At 43.4% G+C, this 22,340-nt stretch overlaps 1 protein-coding gene across 1 annotated transcript in view; it reads left to right on the forward strand.

Annotated features, from left to right (window-relative positions):
- The window catches only part of daam2 (dishevelled associated activator of morphogenesis 2), a 222,418-nt gene that overhangs the window by 85,867 nt on the left and 114,211 nt on the right, over window positions 1-22,340 (forward strand). Inside the window, exon 2 of the mRNA XM_038969618.1 lies at window positions 18,340-18,590. Coding sequence (XP_038825546.1) covers window positions 18,423-18,590 — 168 coding nt within the window. The 5' untranslated portion in view covers window positions 18,340-18,422. The remainder of the gene's footprint in view (window positions 1-18,339; window positions 18,591-22,340) is intronic.

Here is a 22,340-nt window from a genome sequence, read left to right on the forward strand (position 1 = left end):
TTAAAAGCACACGTAGCCTGTATATCAATACATACACACACACTATCTAGGTCAAATAGGAGAGAGGAGTTGTGCCGTTAGGTGTTGCTTTATCTGTTTTTTAAAACCAGGTTTGCTGTATATTTAAGCAATATGAGATGTTCCATGCAATAATGGCTCTATATAATACTGTACGCTTTCTTGAATTTGTTCTGGATTTGGGGACTGTGAAAAGACTCCTGGTGGCATGTCTGGTGGGGTAAGTGTGTGTGTCAGAGCTGTGTGTAAGTTGGCTCTGTAAACAATTTGGGATTTTCAACACATTGTTTCTTATAAATAGAAGTGATGTAGTCAGTCTCTTCTCAACTCTTAGCCAACAGAGACTGGCATGCATACTATTTATATCAGCCCTCTGATTACAATGAAGAGCAAGACGTGACGCTCTGTTCTGTGCTAGCTGCAGCTTAACTAGAGGTGTGTTCGAATACTCATACTAACTGTACTAACCATACTATTTGTGATGTAAATTGAGTATGTAGTATGCTTATTGGTCATAGTATGGATATAGTTAGTATGTCAAAAGTTCCCGGATGTCATACTACTTTCGCCAAAGTACGAAGTATAAAAGCAGTGGACACTATTTCTGTGCTTTTAGGGCCCATAATGCAATTCTTCCGAAAATGGGTGTGGCTTCACAACGTTTTCAGATTTGAAGAAAATGGCAGAATAACTGATGAATTTACGAACGCTCAACACCCATTGAATGTGGCCTGGGTCAGTAAACGTTGGCAAAAAAGCATAATTAAATTGTTGCCAGCAGCACCGTTAGTCACCATCACTCTGGATAACATTAAAACAGCCTCACCAGCTCTGCTAGTGCGAGTAAAATGGTCAGGGTGAGGTGTTCTCTCATTTGTATCTGGAAGTAGTTAGCCAGTTAGCTTGGGTGCTTGACTGCCATTGTGAGGTCAGAACACTCGGATCATCCCTACTCTGAACACTCCGAGAGCGAAACGCTCTGAATTTACCCAGAGGGCACTCTGGCACTCCAGATTGAATTTACGAACACACCCGAAGTCGTAAGATGTCTAGTTAGTAATTTGTTATGCTAACAGGCTAGCAAGAGGTTGCATAGCAACAGCATCAACTTCCGGTAGACAGGCGAAGCGCTTAGTACGCTCAACTGAAAGAATACAGGTAATTTACAGTATACTAAAATTAACTAATAGTATGTAGTATATACTCATTAAGTATGTAGTATACAGTATGTTAGTATGAGTATTCGAACACAGCTTAGGTTTTCATTGCAGCACTAGGCCACACGACTGGACAATAATCAAGATTAGACAGAACTAGAGCCTGCAGAACTTGCTTTTTGGAGTGTGGTGTCAAAAATGCAGAGCATCTCTATTACAGACAGACCTCTCCCCATCTTTACAGCCATTGAATCTATATGTTTTGACCATGACCTTTGTTAAGGGTTTCAGTATCTTCATTAGCTGTGCGTATATGGTTGAATTATCAGCATACATGGACACACATGCTTTGTTTCATGTCAGTGGCAGGTCACAGTTAAAAATAGAAAATAGTAGAGGGCCAAGAGAGCTGCCCTGCGGTACACCACACTATATATGTTTGACATTAGAGAAGCTTCCATTAAAGAAAACCGTTTGAGGTCTATTAGATAGATAGCTCTGAATCCACAATATGGGAGAGGTTGAAAAGCCATAACATACGTTGTTCAACAACAGGTTATGGTCAATAATATCAAAGGCTGCACTGAAATCTAACAGTACAGCTCCCACAATCTTCTTATCAATTTCTTTCAACCAATCATCAGTCATTTGTGTCAGTGCAGTATATGTTGAGTGCCCTTCTCTATAAGTGTGCTGAAAGTCTGTTGTTAATTTGTTTACAAAGAAATAGCAAGCTGATAGGTCTGCTGTTAGAACCAGTAAAGGCTGCTTTACCACTCTCGGGTAGCAGAATTACTTTGGCTTCCCTCCAGGCCTGAGGACAAAGACTTTCCTCCAGGCTCAGATTAAAGCTATGACAGGAGTGGCTATAGAGTCAGCTACCATCCTCAGTAGCTTTCCATCTAAGTTGTCAATGCCAGGAGGTTTGTCAATATTGATTGTTAACAATATTTTTTCGACCTCCCCCACACTGACTTTACAAAATTCAAACTTGCAATGCTTTTTTTTCATTATCTGTTTTTTTATGCATGAATATGATGGATCACTGTTCGTTGTTGGCATTTCCTGCCTAAGTTTGCCCACTTTGTCAATTAAATAATAATTCAAATAATTTGCAACATCAAATGGGGTTTTGTGATGAATAAGCAATCTGATTCGATGAAAGATAGAGATTTGTCTGTCTGCCCATAATTTAATTTAAAGTACTCCAAAGTTGTTTTCATCATTCTTTATATCATTGTTCTTGGCTTCAAAATACAGTTTCTTCTTCTTTTTGTTGAGTTAAGTCACATAATTTCTCAATTTGCCACTCCTTTTGCCCCATTTCTTTCAACCATACAGTTTTTCAATTCATTATCAATCCATGGAGCCTTAACAGTTCTAACAGTCAGTTTCTTAAAAGGTGCATGTTTATCAATAATTGGAAGAAGCCATTTCCTAAATTCATCAAGTGCAGCGTCTGGATGCTCCTCATTAATCACATGAGACCAACAAATATTTTTTACATCATCCACATAAGAGTCACAGCAAAATGTTTTGTATGATCTTATACAGTGCCTTGCAAAAGTATTCATCCCCCTTGGTGTTTTTCCTATTTTGTTGCATTACAACATGTCATTTAAATTGATTTTTTATTTGGATTTCATGTAATGGACATAATAGTCCAAATTGGTGGAGTGAAATGAAGAACAAAAAAAAACTTGTTTCAAAAAAGTCAAAAAAATATATATATGAAAAGTGGTGCGTGCATATGTATTCACACCCTTTGCTATGAAGCCCCTAAATTAGATCTGGTGCAACCAATTCCTTCAGAAGTCACATCATTTGTTAAATAAAGTCCACCTGTGTGGAAAAGTGTCACATGACCTCAGTGTATATATACACCTGTTCTGAAAGCCCCCAGAGTCTGCAACACCACTAGCAAGGGGCACCACCAAGCAAGCGGCACTATGAAGACCAATGAGCTCTCCAAACAGGTCAGCGACAAAGTTGTGGAGAAGTAAAGATCAGGGTTGGGTTTTAAAAAAATATCCAAAACTTTGAACATCCCACGGAGCACCATTAATTCCATTATTAAAAAATGGAAAGAATATGGCACCACAACAAACCTGCCAAGAGAGGGCCGCCCACCAAAACTCACGGACCAGGCAAGAAGGGCATTAATTAGAGAGGCAACAGAGAGACCAAAGATAACCCTGAAGGAGCTGCAAAGCTCCACAGCGGAGATTGAAGTATCTGTCCATAGGACCACTTTAAGCCGTACACTCCACAGAGCTGGGCTAGACAGAAGAGGGCCAGAAAAAAGCCATTGCTTAAAGAAAATAATAAGCAAACATGTTTGGTGTTCGCCAAAAGGCATGTGCGAGACTCCCCAAACATTTGGAAGAAGGTACTCTGGTCAGATGAGACTGAAATTTAGCTTTTTGGCCGTCAAGGAAAATGATATGTCTGGCGCAAACCCAGCATCATTCTGTGGGGATGTTTTTTATCTGCAGGCACTGGGAAACTGGTCAGAATTGAAGGAATGATGGATGACGCTAAATACAGGGAAATTCTTGAAGGAAACCTGTTTCATTCTTCCAGAGATTTGAGAATAGTGATTAATAACCTGAACAAGATTTCATATACTGGTTACAGTAAGAAGCTTTCTCTTGAGTGGACAGCTTGATGAAAACCAGGAAATATTCAGGTCCCTATGAATGTAGACCTCTCTGTTTACATCACATACACTGTCAAGCATTTCACACATATTATTTAGATACTGACTGTTCACACTTGGTGGCCTATAGCAACACCTCCAAAGAAAAGTCTTTAGATGTGCCAAGTGAACCTGCAACCACAACACTTCAATAACACTTTACGTAAGATCTTCTCTAAACATTACAGGGATATGGCTCTGAATATTTACAGCAACACCTCCCCCATAAGCATTTCTGTCTCTTCTATAGATGTTATATCCTTGTATTGCTACTGCTGTATCATCAAAATAATTATATAAATGAGTCTCAGAAATGGGGATAAGATGGCGCTGACAGAGATGGTCGCCTCGCTTCGAGTTCTTAGGAAACTATGCAGTATTTCGTTTTTTTATGTATTATTTCTTACATTGTTACACCAGGAAATCTTAAGTCTTATTACATACAGCCGGGAAGAACTATTGGATATAAGATATAATTGCTCTTATATCCAATAGTTCTTCAATAGTTCTTTCTCAAGTTTTGAGGGAGCATGCAATTGGCATGCTGAATGCAGGAATGTTCACCAGAGCTGTTGCCAGATAATTTAATGTTAATTTCTCTACCATAAGTCTCCTCCAACGTCGTTTTAGAGAATTTGGCAGTACATCCAACTAGCATAGCAAACCGCAGACCACGTGTAACCACTCAACCCTAGGACCTCCACATCTGGCTTCTTCACCTGTTGGATCGTCTGAGGGGGAAGGGGCGCTGAAGATTATTTTTGTCTGTAATAAAGCCCTTTTGTGGGGAAAAACTAATTCTGATTGGCTGGGCCTAGCTCCGCAATAGGTGGGCCTGACTGTCACGACTTCCGCAGAAGTCGGCTCCTCTCCTTGTTCGGGCGGCGTTCGGCGGTCGACGTCACCGGCTTTCTAGTCATCGCCGCTCCATTTTTCATGTATCCATTTGTTTTGTCTTGTTCCCTGCACACCTGGTTTTCATTCCCCAATCAATCTACAAGTATGTATTCCTCTGTTCCCCATCATGTCTTTGTGTAAGATTGTTTGTGTTACGTGTTTGTTGTTGACACGCAAAACTGGTTTGTTTTTTCCGTGGTATTTCACGAAGATGTTTATTGTTAAACATAATTCTTGTGACTGGTTTGGTCGTTTTGCACTTTTGCCTCAATAAAGTGTGCACCTGTTCACAAATCTCTGCTCTCCTGCACCTGACTTCACTACCAGTACTCACACACCTGACACTGATTCCCAAGTGGGTATGCCTTTGCCCAACCATGGCTGTGCCCCTGCCCAGTCATCTGAAATCCATAGATTAGGGCTTAATGAATATTTATTAATATTGACAGATTTCCTTAAAAGAACTGTAGAATCTTTGAAATTGTTGCATATTGCGTATATATTTTTATATCCCCTGATATGGACCCTTTTCGCCCAGTGTCCCTCCCTCTCATCCTTCTCTTATCACTTCTTCTGCTCTCTGGAGCAATCAAACGCAGAGCAACCAGCATGCACCTCTCTGCTCCAGGGTGTGTACATGTCAGTGGAGGCTGGTGACTTGAAAATTGAGGAGGATGGGAGATCAACGGTGTTGTGTCTGACTATCATTAAATATGAAGACTGTTATCAAATCAATTCTCTATTTGTAATTATTATTATGTGATTAAACTAATCATGTAAACGTTTAATTAACTAGGAAGACGGGGCGCTACGGGAAAATGTTTAGAGTCTCTATTTCCCGAATAGACTCTTCAGATATTTTCACATCTTATCGATTAGTCTTCTATTAATGTATCATTATTACCTCTTCAGTCTCATATCTGAATGTCGCAAACCCTTGGATATCTGCATGAACCCTAGTCTCCATAATGAATCAGCGATATACAAATTGGTTTAATTATTTATTTACTAACTAACTAATCAAATCACAGAATTACATAAACAAACAATATAGTTATTGGTTACTAACACAATGCATTTAAGTCCCTAGTGGGCTAATCCGGTATGACGGCTTGGTAGACAATGGAAAGGGGTGGGGACAGATAAAGAGTGGGAAAGATAAAATGGATTCACTACACACAGTTGATAATTATATGCATTGAAATGCTAATACTTTGCACATTCGAAAATAAATAATTCGAAAATAATTACAATGTATATACACTGCTCAAAAAAATAAAGGGAACATTAAAATAACTGAATGAATGAAATATTCTTATTAAATACTTTGTTCTTTACATAGTTGAATGTGCTGACAACAAAATCACACAAAAATGATCAATGTAAATCAAATTTATCAACCCATGGAGGTCTGGATTTGGAGTCACACTCAAAATTAAAGTGGAAAACCACACTACAGGCTGATCCAACTTTGATGTAATGTCCTTAAAACAAGTCAAAATGAGGCTCAGTAGTGTGTGTGGCCTCCACATGCCTGTATGACCTCCCTACAATGCCTGGGCATGCTCCTGATGAGGTGGCGGATGGTCTCCTGAAGGATCTCCTCCCAGACCTGGACTAAAGCATCCGCCAACTCCTGGACAGTCTGTGGTGCAACGTGGCGTTGGTGGATGGAGCGAGACATGATGTCCCAGATGTGCTCAATTGGATTCAGGTCTGGGGAACGGGCGGGCCAGTCCATAGCATCAATGCCTTCCTCTTGCAGGAACTGCTGACACACTCCAGCCACATGAGGTCTAGCATTGTCTTGCATTAGGAGGAACCCAGGGCCAACCGCACCAGCATATGGTCTCACAAGAGGTCTGAGGATCTCATCTCGGTACCTAATGGCAGTCAGGCTACCTCTGGCGAGCACATGGAGGGCTGTGCGGCCCCCCAAAGAAATGCCACCCCACACCATGACTGACCCACCGCCAAACCGGTCATGCTGGAGGATGTTGCAGGCAGCAGAACGTTCTCCACGGCGTCTCCAGACTCTGTCACGTCTGTCACATGTGCTCAGTGTGAACCTGCTTTCATCTGTGAAGAGCACAGGGCGCCAGTGGCGAATATGCCTATCTCGGTGTTCTCTGGCAAATGCCAAACGTCCTGCACGGTGTTGGGCTGAAAGCACAACCCCCACCTGTGGACGTCGGGCCCTCATACCACCCTCATGGAGTCTGTTTCTGACCGTTTGAGCAGACACATGCACATTTGTGGCCTGCTGGAGGTCATTTTGCAGGGCTCTGGCAGTGCTCCTCCTGCTCCTCCTTGCACAAAGGCGGAGGTAGCGGTCCTGCTGCTGGGTTGTTGCCCTCCTACGGCCTCCTCCACGTCTCCTGATGTACTGGCCTGTCTCCTGGTAGCGCCTCTATGCTCTGGACACTACGCTGACAGACACAGCAAACCTTCTTGCCACAGCTCGCATTGATGTGCCATCCTGGATGAGCTGCACTACCTGAGCCACTTGTGTGGGTTGTAGACTCCGTCTCATGCTACCACTAGAGTGAAAGCATCGCCAGCATTCAAAAGTGACCAAAACATCAGCCAGGAAGCATAGGAACTGAGAAGTGGTCTGTGGTCACCACCTGCAGAAGCACTCCTTTATTGGGGGTGTCTTGCTAATTGCCTATAATTTCCACCTGTTGTCTATTCCAATTGCACAACAGCATGTGAAATTTATTGTCAATCAGTGTTGCTTCCTAAGTGGACAGTTTGATTTCACAGAAGTGTGATTGACTTGGAGTTACATTGTGTTGTTTAAGTGTTCCCTTTATTTTTTTGAGCAGTGTATTTATGCCCATATGTTGTTGTTGTCTTCTCTGTTGGAATCACCGGTCCATCTGCTGGAGAGTCAGTTCATCAGAGAGTCTCTGGTTAACTTCCCCAGAAGTCACAATGTCTTTCGTGGTTGTAGCTTTCTCAGCGGCTCTGGATAGTGTCTGTTGTAATGGATACGTCAGGCGTACACATGGTCGTTGCATAGAATAGATGCTTCCGCGGTTGTCGGTATTCTCGTATTCTACGTCTAGGATTTGCTCTTATTCTGTAGTGATCGATAGTCTCAATTTAACCATTTCCAACACTACACGCTGTCTGGTCTCCTGGGCCTATAGAGGGGTAGACATTTCAACGTGGGGACTCCGTCCCGGCGTTGTTTGACTTCAGTTTGTAGATTTCTCCACCATTCCAACATGTAGCGACAGCTCCATATTTTCTGGTCGAATATACATTTCGTCAGGAGTAGGTTTTATATACTTCTGAGAAAAGGGAAGTCCATGACGCCGACGTAATGTCTATGCTCAAGGTGTGACCACTGATTTGCTTAACTTTATATGAAAACCCTTATTTTCTCATTTAGAAGGTTAACATCACATTACATCTTTTCACAAATAGCTTCATGTTTAATCACATACGTTTCACAATATTTAGATGACAACCCCATAATTAAGAAGAGTACACAACCAAAGACACAGTAATGAGTGTTTCCTGTCCTTCACGAGATCACCAAATGAAACACACTCATCATGACTGTCCCTTAAGTGCCCACCTACCACTCCCACATTATCAAAATTAGAAATATTGTTTAATTATTCAAATCTTTGATGTCCAAGGGTCTCTCTGTGTTCCACAGTTTACATTCCAATCTCGAACACTACAGAGCATAGAGGCAGCGTATTTGATGACTGCCATAAAACAGTCGACTTGCCGCACTCCTCTACGAGAGAGAGCACGCTGTAGAGCGGACCCACGGTAACCTGATCTTTCACATCGTCACAGGAGAGTTATGACAATGGTATAGGCTAGGACCACATGGAGACGACAGTGTGTTTCAAAGACTAATTATTTTAACCAAAAGCATTTAATGAAGACATTTATAGTACAATATTATGGGGAATGGAAATGAGAGGGCTACTTACACAGTGTTGGGAAGGGATCACAGGGATTGAATGAGGGTATGAGACTTGAGTTCGGGTGTTCAGAGGCTTGATTTCAGTGCAGGACTTGACTGGGAAGAGAAAAAACAATAACACAACACACTACACAGTTAGACAAAAGAGCTAAGAGTGAGTTAGTCTAATCAAGGAGTAAATCATTGATGTGTTACAATCAAATGAAATCAAATTGTATTAGTCACATGCGCCAAATACAATAGGTGTAGACATTACAGTGAAATGCTTACTTACGAGCCCCTAATCAACAATGCAGTTTAAAAAAAACAGATAAGAGATAAAAGTAACAAGTAATTAAAGAGCAGCAGTGAAATAACAATAGCGAGACTATATACAGGGGGGTACCAATACAGAGTCAATGTGCAGGGGCACCGGTTATTTGAGGTAGTATGTACATGTAGGTTGAGTTCTTAAAGTGACTATGCATAGATGACAACAGAGAGTAGCAGCAGTGTAGAAGAGGGGGTGTTGGGGGGGCACTGCATATAGTCTGGGTAGCCATTTGAGGAGATGTTCAGGAGTCTTATGGCTTGGGGGTAGAAGCTGTTTAGAAGCCTCTTGGACCTAGACTTGGCGCTCCGGTACTGCTTGCCGTGCAGTAGCAGAGAGAACAGTCTATAACTAGCGTGGTTGGAGTCTTTGACAAATTTAGGGCCTTCCTCTGACACCGCCTGGTATAGAGGTCCTTCGATGGCAGGAAGCTTGGCCCCAGTGATGTACTGGGCCGTTCACACTACCCTCTGTAGTGCCTTGCGGTCGGAGGCCGAGCAGTTGCCATACCAGGCAGTGATGCAACCAGTCAGGATGCTCTTGATGGTGCAACTGTAGAACCTTTTGAGGATCTGAGGACCCATGCCAAATCTTTTCAGTCTCCTGAGCTGGAATAGGTTTTGTCGTGCCCTCTTCACGACTGTCTTGGTGTGCTTGGACCATGTTAGTTTGTTGGTGATGTGGACACCAAGGAACTTGAAGCTCTCAACCTGCTCCACTGCAGCCCTGTCAATGAGAATGAGGCGTGCTCAGTCCTCTTTTTTCCTGTAGTCCACAATAATGTCCTTTGTCTTGATCACGTTGAGGGTGAGATTGTTGTCCTGGCACCACACGACCAGGTCTCTGACCTCCCTATAGGCTGTCTTGTCGTTGTTGGTGATCATGCCTACCACTGTTGTGTCATCAGCAAATTTAATGATGGTGTTGGAGTAGTGCCTGGCCGTGCAGTCATGAGTGAACAGGGAGTACAGGAGGGGACTGAGCACGCACCCCTGAGGGGCCCCTGTGTTGAGGATCAGCGTGTCGGATGTGTTGTTACCTACTCTCACCACCTGGTGGTGGCCCGTCAGGAAGTCCAGGATCCAGCTGCAGAGGGAGGTGTTTAGTCCAAGGGACCTTAGCTTATTGATAAGCTTTGAGGGCACTATGGTGTTAAACGCTGAGCTGTAGTCAATGAATAGCATTCTCACATAGGTGTTCCTTTTGTCCAGGTGGGAAAGGGCAGTGTGGAGTGCATTGGAGATTGCATAATCTGTTGATCTGTTGGGGCGGTATGCAAATTGGAGTGGATCTAGGGTTTCTGGGATGATGGTGTGTTGGCATTACAGACTCGGATAGGGAGAGGTTGAAAATGTCAGTGAAGACACTTGCCAGTTGGTGATAATGTGATTCTGTTTGTGTATGTGATTGACTTTACATACAGTAATGAGAGAGAATTGATAGGGGTACTCACAGTGCTTGGAGAGGAAACATTCAATGTGCCAATGGACGAGGGGGCACGTGACGTGGCTTCATTTCATGTCAGGAGAGAGTTGACAATGATAGTGGAGTGGAGTTGTCATCACCTCTTAATCAGGTAACAGGAGGGGGCTTAGCTGTAAATATAACACACTACAGTATGTTCATTCTCCGATCCTAATCATATGATTGGATGGACAACGTCAGTTCATTCTGCAAAATATTTGATTGGTTGGAGGTCATCCTCCGGAAGTGGTCATAATTAATATGTAGGTCTATGGAAAGGGGGGAGGCCTACGAGCCTCCTAGGTTTTGTATTGAAGTCAATGTAGCCAGAGGAAAACGGTAGCTAGCTGTCCTCCGGCTACACTATGGCGCAACCCCAGAGAGTGCTGTTGAAGTTACTATAGACCTTCATTGCAAAACAACTTTTTTTGTGTTTCACTGTTTTAATTTTTATGACATTTTACTGAGGAGGATGGTCCTCCCCTTCTTTCTCTGAGGAGCCTCCACTGGTGTATCTGTATATTTCTAAAAACATGTTTTCAATTTGTCATTATGGGGTATTGTGTGTAGATGGGTAAAAACAAGTATTGAATCCATTTAGCATTCAAGCTGTAACACAAGAACATGTGCAAAAAGTCAACAGGTATGAATTCTTTCTGAAGGCATTGTATATATGATCCCCTGTGAGTTGCACTCTAGAGAATATTGTGTCGCCGTGAGTGACACACGCGCATGTAGGGAAAGACAGAAAGGTGTGCAGGCAGGCTTGCTCATACTCTCCCCTTGTTTCTGAGCTAGACTGCCATCACGTGGGTTGTATTTAAACGTGTTGTATAAAGCCATTGCTAGACATTTACATTTTAGTAATTTAGCAGATGCTCTTATTCAGAGCGACTTACAGTAGTGTGTAAACATTTTTTACTGGTCCCCCATGGGAATCGAACCCACAACCTTGGTGTTGCAAGCGCCATGCTCTACCAGCTGAGACACACGGGACCACAGACCCTGCTCTTGGGTCAGTTTATCATTTTTGGTAGTATGGTCGGGCAGACTGACTGCTATATTCACGTTTCCTTTTACTACACATGTCAGTGAAACAGAATGTGAGCGAGATGGTTTCATGCGATTTCTACCTTGAGAAAATGATGACGGAAAGGCGGGCGGTTCTCAAGATCCTCCCTTTAGCTTACTGAGCCAACGGTGTAGATTGCGTGTTGACGAACAGCATCAGTGCGGATGATACTAAGGCAGGCTTTTCAATGAGGTTTGTTTGGTTTTTTTAAACCTGGAATCTAGGGAGTATTTTGACTGAGAGTTGGCTTGATGTGGATGGGTGGAGTTGTGGTAATGTGGAGTGCGTGTGAGCCTTGCTGGATTGACAGCTCACTGACACAAAATGGCAGAGAGAGAGGGGGAGGGGGACGGAGAGAGAGATGAGACGAGAAACCAGAGAGGAGGAATGGAAAGGAATGACTGCGAGAGGTAGAAACAAAAAGGAAATGGGGAAAAAAGCAGAAGGAGATGTAGAGAGAGAAGTGGGATTGCCAAAGGTTAAGATCAGTGAGAGAAAAAGAAAATAGAGTGGTATGAAAATAAATGACAGTATTTGAGGAAGAATACGTTGAGGGAAGACTGATGGAGAATGACAAGAAGAGACAAGAGACAGTGCCTGAAATGGGGAAACAGACGAAACCGGCAATACAAGAAAGAGAAGGGAGGTCTAAAAAATACATAAGTTATTGTTAGAAGAGGGTAATGGCGGGGGGAGTTACAATTCTAACCCCTAAAGAAAGATGTAACAGTAGAAGGAGGAGGGGAGGGAGAGAAGAGGAAGAGAGATGAAACAGAAAATGAAAGAGTGAATTATTTGGAAGCAGAAACTGATCATATAGAAGGATGAGCAGCTATTGGGGATATTAACACATACTCTCTCTCTCTCACTCACTCACTCACTCACTCACTCACTCACTCACTCACTCACTCACTCACTCACTCACTCACTCACTCACTCACACACACACAGCTGGGGAAAGAGTGTACACACGTGTATGTGAGTGCATGTCTTGGCCTACTTTTCCTGGGCATGGTTGGAAGAGAGCCAGGGGGACTGTTGCTGAGTGAAGACTGACCGCACGTGGTCCTCTCTAGGAGGCTGGAGATATAGTATACACACACACACACACTCATGTGCTTATAATTTCTCCTTTCATACACTTGATCATGTGCTTACACTCACACACCCACATGCACACATACTTTCTGCTTTCATACACTTGTTCATGCAAATACACCACACACACACACACACTAATATGCTTATACGCTGAGTATACCAAACATTTGGAACACCATCCTAATATTCAGTTGTTGCACCCTTTTGCCCTCAGAACAGACTTAATTTGCCGGGACTCTACAAGGTGTCGAAAGCGTTCCACAGGGATGCTGGCCCATGTTGACTCCATTGCTTCCCACAGTTGTCAAGTTGGCTGGATGTCCTTTGGGTGGTGGACCCATCTTGTTACACACAGGAAACTGTTGAGTGTGATAAACCCAGCAGCGTTGCAGTTCTTGACACAAACCGGTGCATCTGGCACCAACTACGTGGACAACTACATGCGTGGACAACTACTATATGTGGACAACTACAAATACCTAGGTGTCTGGTTAGACTGTAAACTCTCTCTCCAGATTCACATTAAGCATCTCCAATCCAAAATTGAATCTAAAATCGGCTTTATATTTTGCAACAAAGCATCCGTCACTCATGCTGCCAAACATACCCTTGTAAAACTGACCATCCTACCGATCCTCGACTTCGGCGATGTCAATTACAAAATAGCCTCCAACACTCTACTCAACAAATTGGATGCAGTCTATCACAGTGCCATCCGTTTTGTCACCAAAGCCCCATATACTACCCACCACTGCGACCTGTACGCTCTCGTTGGCTGGCCCTCGCTTCATACTCGTCGCCAAACCCACTGGCTCCAGGTCATCTACAAGTCTCTGCTAGGTAAAGCCCCGCCTTATCTTAGCTCACTGGTCACCATAGCAGCACCCACCCGTAGCACGCGCTCCAGCAGGCATATCTCACTAGTCGCCCCCAAAGCCAATTCCTCCTTTGGCCGCCTTTCCTTCCAGTTCTCTGCTGCCAATGACTGGAACGCACTGCAAAAATCACTGAAGCTGGAGACTCATATCTCCCTCACAAGCTTTAAGCACCAGCTGTCAGAGCAGCTCACAGATCACTGCACCTGTACATAGCCCATCTGTAATATAGCCCATCCAACTACCTCATCCCCATACTGTATTTATTTATCTTGCTCCTTTGCACCCCAGTATTTCTACTTGCACATTCATCTTCTGCACCTCAATCACTCCAGGGTTTAATTGGTATATTGTAATTACTTCGCCACCATGGCCTATTTATTGCCTTTACCTCCCTTATCTTACCTGTAACTCTGTGTTGTTGTATGTGTCGAACTGCTTTGCTTTATTTTTGGCCAGGTCGCAGTTGTAAATGAGAACTTGTTCTCAACTAGCCTACCTGGTTAAATAAAGGTGAAATAAAATAAAACTACCATACCCCATTCAAAGTTACTTAGATATTTTGTCTTGCCCATTCCCCCTCTGAATGTCACACATACACAATCCATGTCTCAATTGTCTAAAAGCTTAAAATCCTTCTTTAACCTGTCTCCCCCCCTTCATCTACACCCGTTGAAGGGGATTTAACAAGTGACATCAATAAGGGATCATAGCTTTCACCTGGATTCACTAGATCCGTCTATGTCATGGAAAGAGCAGATGTTCTTAATGTTTTGTATACTCAGTGTACTTTCTCAACACACACGCGCTCACACATGGACACACACTTTTTCTGCTTTCATACACTCTTTCATGCACGTTCGCACACACACACACACAGTCATATGCTTATAATTTCTTCTTTCATACACTCGTTCATGACACACGCACCTGCACATACACGCACAGACGCACAGCTTGGAGAGATCTCAAGGACACTCATCGTTATTCATCACAGGGATAGAGAAGGGATGTTTTTTGCATGTCCCAGCTCAGTTTAGTTGACAGAAAATGCTACCCTGGCCTGCAGATGAACGACTCTGGTGGCAGTTGACATGTGATGTATGGTCACATCTGGTCAGTGTATTAAGTCCTGCTTTATGGGATGTGTGTCAACATTTATTTAAAAGGGAAATCTGGGATTTTTGTGACATTTTCACTTCATTTACAGTTGAAAACAGAGGGGGAGAGTGGCAAATGGAAGCAGGAGGACGGCTAGATGCAGGACTTCCTGTCTCCAGTGGGAAGTATTACATGACCAGCCAGGGAATTTTGGTTGAACAGCTGATGGAAGCGATTGGAGAAATGTAACCACTCTCAAATTGAGAGACGCAGCAATGGATGCAAGGACTGACCATCCAGGATAACAAAATTATAGTTTTAACCATGCTTTAAAGCTATAGTTTTTATTTACAAAAATAGAGTAAAACAAGATATTCTGTGTTCTGATAAAGTCTGACCGTTGAATTAAACTCGTGAGGCATTTCTAAGCTATCCCAAATTGCCCCTTTTAAGACCCTGTCCCCATTGACAGACAGATAAGCTTGCAGATTGATGGAAGAGGCTGGCAAGGCTAACACTATGGTAATTTCTATGTAGAAGGACCCATGAGCATGAACAGTTGAAGTTCATAGAAGCATGTCAAATTGTGTGTCAAATGAAAGCTAAGAGTCTTTTTTTGAGAAATTAATGGCATATAAATACATTTTTCAAACATTATCCATTCTAAAATTAGGAATATGCATAGACTTTGATTTCTGGTCAAACAGATAGAAAAGGGCTGTTAAGTCCCCTGCCAACTAATATCAACACTTATATTTAGTTTTTGATAAATGTTTCTAAGTTTAAAAAAACATTGCCTTGTTCTTTGACATTCTCTTACCAAAAACCCACATATCTTTAACATATTCGTTCACAGAAGTAACACACAAAGGTAGACCTACCAATTAGTTATAGTGTTTTTACTGATGTAATTTGTTTTATTAATTATTCAGTTATTCAAACTCGATATTTCGTGACCAAATCGGTAACGGAATTTCCAGCAAAATTGCTAACGTAATTTCTGCAGTTGAATTGACTACAGTGCGAAATCATAGTAGTCACAAACCACAGTTGGGTTCACAAGTTTGGACAGTACAGCACAGTAGAGTATGGTAAAGAAATGTATAGTTCAGTACTATACAGTACAATATAGTTCTGTACACAGTAAAGCAGACTAGAGTTGAGTGCACTATAATGTCTTGTACTGTAGTGAACTATACTGTACTGTAATGAACAACACTCTACTGTACTGAACTATACTGAATTCTAAAGTACTGTACTATAGACATCTATGATTGGTTCAGATTTGGTCACGTCCGGACTAACCAAATTTGGTCTTGCTTGGGGGCAGAGCACATTAAAATAATAGCCAGTGTGTAGAATAATACCTCAAAATGCAAAAGAGGATATTGCATATATATATCTTTGTGTACCTATTTAGGATACATCACCATGAAGAGAATTATATTAATATCCATAATTATACATTTATGTGTAGTACAGATCAGGAACCCATGATGAAATTCCGTTACAGCAATTCCGTTACCATGTGTCAATCCCCTTCACACAATAACCAGTCATTGTGTCATGTCACAGCCGAGTTTTTAGAAAATGTGGACACAAAAACAGATTTTATAGAAATTCTGTTACTAAACCTTGCATCTGCACAGTTCTTTCATTAAATGTGTTTTTGTAACATGTTCAATATAAATGGTTAAAAGTAGTCCTTGTGCGTAGAGTTGTATGGTTTGTTAAACTTTGAAATCAATGGTCTTTGATTGGCATACATTTTAAGTCAAAAATCAGTCTCAGCGCAATTCCGTTGCCGTGGAATTGCCCTTACCTGACTGCAAAGCTGATGTAAACGCCTGAGTAACATTAAGACAGCGCTAGCCCAACGCTGCTACCAGGTGGTTTCCATGGGGTCATTGATAGCGTTGGAATGTCACACCTCCCCTGCGAATGTTTGTGGCTTGTCTGTTTGCCTGTTTGTCTGTTTTCTTGTCTGTTTATGTCTGTACCCGTGTGTGTGTGCCCAAGTGTTTGTGCCTGTACAAACACACACACATCCACAAACACACAGATGCAATGTCAAACTCGCACATACTGTATAATGTATAAACCAGTACACATTGATGTACTGGCTTGCAAACCTACAAAGACACATTGAGCACAGCCACACATACACACAAATATTTTTTTTACTTAGGAGGGTCAGAGCAAGTCTGTTATTTCTCATTGGCAAACTACATTATGTTGATTACCATATCATTTGTATGGACTCTATGGAAAACATTGATTCTTCCTGAGTGCCTGACCACCTTGCTTCTGTTTCAGTCACTATTGTAATGTTTCTTAATTTGCTTTTAAAGAGAGAGCGGGTGTAGGAGGTTGAAAAACAAATGAGAGAAAGAACGAGAGAAACCAAGGTTTTTTTTCCGTCGCTTTTTTCCCACCTCAGACTCTGTTGAGAAAGGAGCATATTCATAAAGAATTTACAGTGCGTTGGCTACCATATATTTTTTAGAGATTGCACTGGAAACTCACTCCTACGTTGAGAAAACGCTTAGGGAACCTGCAAGAGAGATGCATGAGACTTGGCCTCTGGGTAAAAGTAACGCACTGTACAGGGAATAGTGTGCCAATGTTGTGTCTTATAAATGCTTATAGATTATTATGCTTTGTGAATGATTATAAATACATGCGTGCGTGTGCGTCTGTGCCTACTTGTACAACACCGGTATGGGAGTAAGCATTCATACGCCACTGACCACCTATCTCCTTTTCTAATCGCTGCAGCTCGGAAATCCTCCCGTCGCCTAGTCTCATTGAAAAATCAGCCCTTATTTTGGACTCTGTCATTGAGTATAGCCAGCCCATTTCTGCGCAAACAGAGTCCTTTACCCGTCTTGTCCTCCCCCATCCCCATCTTTTTTTGTGCTGCTTGAGTGAAGGAGCAAACATGGTACGGCCAGCTTTTAGTGCCGCTGCCTGCGCCCTCGCCCCACACAGACAGAGGCCTCGTTGTAGGTGGTCGAAGAAGGCCAGATAGGGCCCATGCGAATGCACGGCGAGGAGACGGGTGCAGGTCCCTGCAGACCGCATCTCAGGCCGCCGTGGCCCATCCCTTCTCGTATACCCCCCCTGCGCAAAATGGAGGGATGGATAGAGCGAGAAGGTGGGAAAAATAGTATGGCCCCTTGAGTGGACATGGGTGAGGGGTTCAGTGTGGTTTTATAGAAAGAAACGCATCTTCATTCTTGGCTCAGAGTGAGAGGGTTTTCTGGAAGGGAAGCCTTCTTCACTTTTTACTTTCCCGCTGGCCCTTCATTCACGGGTTTATGGCAACCTACTGTAACCTGCTTACCTAGGGATATTGTTAGGGGAAGATCTGGCAAACCTTGTGTCCCATTACATACCAGTACAACAAATTGGAAAGAAAATATAAAAGGCGAGTCAGGGAAGAGGATATGGCTATCAACATGATGGCAGATGAGGCTGTAATATTGAATCACAGTATCCATATATTGTTATGCCTGTTTCTTTTTGTTACTCCTTAGGAGGTTCTGTGATTGTACAGGACTATATCTTTGCGTATTTCAGGCTGTGAAGTTCTCAACAATGATGCAACTCACAATGTTGCCATGACAAGCCACCCTCTGGGATTGTTTAGCCCTAATTCTAGCCTTACCTCCCTTTCTCTCTTGTCTTTCAGATCATGCCCCCTAGATAGCAGCCTCACCACCCCTTTACTCCCCCCCCTTACCCCTCTCGTCCCCTACTCTCCGGTGGTCCACGATGCCCCCGCGGAAGCGGACGCGCCCCGCCCTGGGGTTCCTGTGCTGCTTTGGCAGCAGCGAGCCCCCGGAGATCAACCTGAAGGACAGCGTGCCCCTGCAGTTGCTGGAGTTCAGTGCCCCCATGCCCCCGGCCGAGGAACTGCACGCACGTTTCTCTGAACTGGTGGTGAGTAGGGGAGAAACAAATATTTCCATCATCTACTACAGCAGGGCTGCCCAACCGTCTTCCTTGAGTCCAACCCTAACCTAACATACCTGATTCAGCTAGTTAAAGGTTGTGTTTCCCTGCTCAGACGTTGCTGACGCATACCAGATCTTACAATGCCTGGATAGGTATCTTACATACAGTGGCGGCTGGTGGGAGGAGCTATAGGAGGGCGGGCTCATTGTAATGCCTGGAATGGAATCAATGGAACGGTATCAAACACGTTTGACTCCTTTCCAGGTTTTCCATTCCAGCTATTATATAGAGCCCCTCCTCCTATAGCTCCTCCCAACAGCCTCCACTTTTTACGAATCAACTAACCACATCATATATTATAGCAGTCTGGCGGCCGACTGCACAGCTGATGACATGCAACCATTGGTTGATGCATGCAACGTCTGAGCAGGGGAACGTGACCAAGGTCTTGGTGAGCAGCTGATAAGTAGAATCAGATGTGCTAAAAAATTAGGGTTGGCCTGAAATCCTAGGTTTCCAGGAAGAGCGTTGTGCAAGCCTATACCACAGTATATACACCAGTGGAGACTTGTGGAGGGAGAAATCAGATGATGGGAGAAATCGGATGAAGCATGCAAACTTTCCTACCATTCCAGCCATCTTTTTAAAATATTTATTTATTTTTATTTAACTAGGCAAGTCAGTTAAGAACAAATTCTTATTTACAATGATGGCCTACCCCGGCCAAACCCTAAGCCGGATGACGCTGGGCCAAGTGTGCGCCGCCCTATGGAACTCCCAATCACAGCCGGTTGTGATACAGCCTTGAATCGAACCAGGAGCTGTAGTGATGCCTCTAGCACTGAGAGGCAGTGCCTTAGACCACTGCGTCACTACAGACCCGGGTGCGATCCCAGGCTGTGTCACAACTGGCCGTGACCGGGAGTCCCATGGGGCGGCGCACAATTGGCCTAGCGTCGTCCGGGTTAGGGAAGGTTTGGCCGGCAGGGATATCCTTGTCTCATCGCGCACTAGCGACTCCTGTGGCGGGCCGGGCACAGTGCACACTGACCAGGTCGCTAGGTGTACGGTGTTTCCTCTGACACATTGGTGCGGCTGGCTTCAGGGTTGGATGCGCGCTGTGTTAAGAAGCAGCAGTGACGTACTTGGTTGGGTTGTGTGTCGGAGGACGCATAGCTCTCGACCGTTGCCTCTCCCGAGTCGGTGCGGGAGTTGTAGCGATGAGACAGTAACTACTAACAATTGGATACCACGAAATTGGGGAGAAAAAAAAGAAGAAAAAAAAGAAGCATGGTTTGGCTGGTCATGTTTTGGAGAACCCATGACTCGACTTTCGCCACTCGACTTTCGCCTCCCTGTTGGGGAGTTGCAGCGATGAGACAAGATTGTAATTGAATCCCACCCACTGGGGATCCAGGCCCAGCCAATCAGCATTCGTTTTCCCCCACAAATGGGCTTTATGACAGACAGAAATACTCCTCAGTTTCATCAGCTGTCCGGGTGGCTGGTCTCAGGCGATCCCGCAGGTGGAGAAGCCGGATATGGAGGTCCTGGTTTGGTGTGGTTACACGTGGTCTGCGGTTGTGAGGCCCGTTGGACGTACTGACAAATTGGAGGTGGCTTATGGTAGAGAAATGAACATTCAATTCTCTGACAACAGCTTTGTTGGACATTCCTGCATTCAGCATGCTCCCTCAAAACTTGAGACGTGTGGCATTGTGTTGTGTGACAAAACTGCACATTTTAGAATGGCCTTTTATTGTCTCCATCACAATGTTCACCTGTGTAATGATCATGCTGTTTAATCAGTGTTGATATTCCACACCTGTCAGGTGGATGGATTATCTTGGCAGAGGAGAAATGCTCACTATCAGGGATGAAAACAAATTTGTGCGCCAAATTTGAGAGAGCTGTTTTTTTGTGCGTATGGAAATTGTCGGGATCTTTTATTTCAGCTCATGAAACATGGGACCAACACTTTACATGTTGCGTTTATATTTTTGTTCAGTATACAGTGGGGCAAAAAAGTATTTAGTCAGCCACCAATTGTGCAAGTTCTCCCACTTAAAAAGATGAGAGAGGGCTGTAATTTTCATCATAGGTACACTTCAACTATGACAGACAAAATGAGAAAAAAAAATCCAGAAAATCACATTGTAGGATTTTTAATGAATTTATTTGCAAATTATGGTGGAAAATAAGTATTTGGTCAATAAAAAAAGTTTATCTCAATACTTTGTTATATACCCTTTGTTGGCAATGACAGGGGTCAAACGTTTTCTGTAAGTCTTCACAAGGTTTTCACACACTGTTGCTGGTATTTTGGCCCATTCCTCCATGCAGATCTCCTCTAGAGCAGTGATGTTTTGGGGCTGTTGCTGGGCAACACGGACTTTCAACTCCCTCCAAAGATTTTCTATGGGGTTGAGATCTGGAGACTGGCTAGGCCAATCCAGGACCTTGAAGCCACTCCTTCGTTGCCTGGGCGGTGTGTTTGGGATCATTGTCTTGCTGAAAGACCCAGCCACATTTCATCTTCAATGCCCTTGCTGATGGAAGGAGGTTTTCACTCAAAATCTCACGATACATGGCCCCATTCATTCTTTCCTTTACAAGGATCAGTCGTCCTGGTCCCTTTGCAGAAAAACAGCCCCAAAGCATGATGTTTCCACCCCCATGCTTCACAGTAGGTGTGGTGTTCTTTGGATGCAACTCAGCATTCTTTGTCCTCCAAACACGACGAGTTGAGTTTTTACCAAAAAGTTATATTTTGGTTTCATCTGACCATATGACATTCTCCCAATCTTCTTCTGGATCATCCAAATGCTCTCTAGCAAACTTCAGACGGGCCTGGACATGTACTGGCTTAAGCAGGGGGACACGTCTGGCACTGCAGGATTTGAGTCCCTGGCGGCGTAGTGTGTTACTGATGGTAGGCTTTGTTACTTTGGTCCCAGCTCTCTGCAGGTCATTCACTAGGTCCCCCCGTGTGGTTCTGGGATTTTTGCTCACCGTTCTTGTGATCATTTTGACCCCACGGGGTGAGATCTTGCGTGGAGCCCCAGATCGAGGGAGATTATCAGTGGTCTTGTATGTCTTCCATTTCCTAATAATTGCTCCCACAGTTGATTTCTTCAAACCAAGCTGCTTACCTATTGCAGATTCGTTCTTCCCAGCCTGGTGCAGGTCTACAATTTTGTTTCTGGTGTCCTTTGACAGCTCTTTGGTCTTGGCCATAGTGGAGTTTGGCGTGTGACTGTTTGAGGTTGTGGACAGGTGTCTTTTATACTGATAACAAGTTCAAACAGGTGCCATTAATACAGGTAACGAGTGGAGCACAGAGGAGCCTCTTAAAGAAGAAGTTACAGGTCTGTGAGAGCCAGAAATCTTGCTTGTTTGTAGGTGACCAAATACTTATTTTCCACCATAATTTGCAAATAAATGTATTACAAATCCTACAATGTGATTTTCTGGATTTTTTTTTCTCATTTTGTGTACCTATGTGTACCTATGTACCTATGATGAAAATTACAGGCCTCTCTCATCTTTTTAAGTGGGAGAACTTGCACAATTGGTGGCTGACTAAATACTTTTTTGCCCAACTGTATGTCAACAATCCTTCCTCCAAAGGACCATTCTATGGATTAAATTGCGTGAAAATCTCCCAAATCTTTTTTGGTCTGGGTTTCACATCGAATCACTCAATAGTCTTGTCAATCAAATTTTGCATCAACC

This window comes from Salvelinus namaycush, chromosome 30 (assembly GCF_016432855.1).
Source record: "Salvelinus namaycush isolate Seneca chromosome 30, SaNama_1.0, whole genome shotgun sequence".
Classification (NCBI taxonomy): domain Eukaryota; kingdom Metazoa; phylum Chordata; class Actinopteri; order Salmoniformes; family Salmonidae; genus Salvelinus; species Salvelinus namaycush.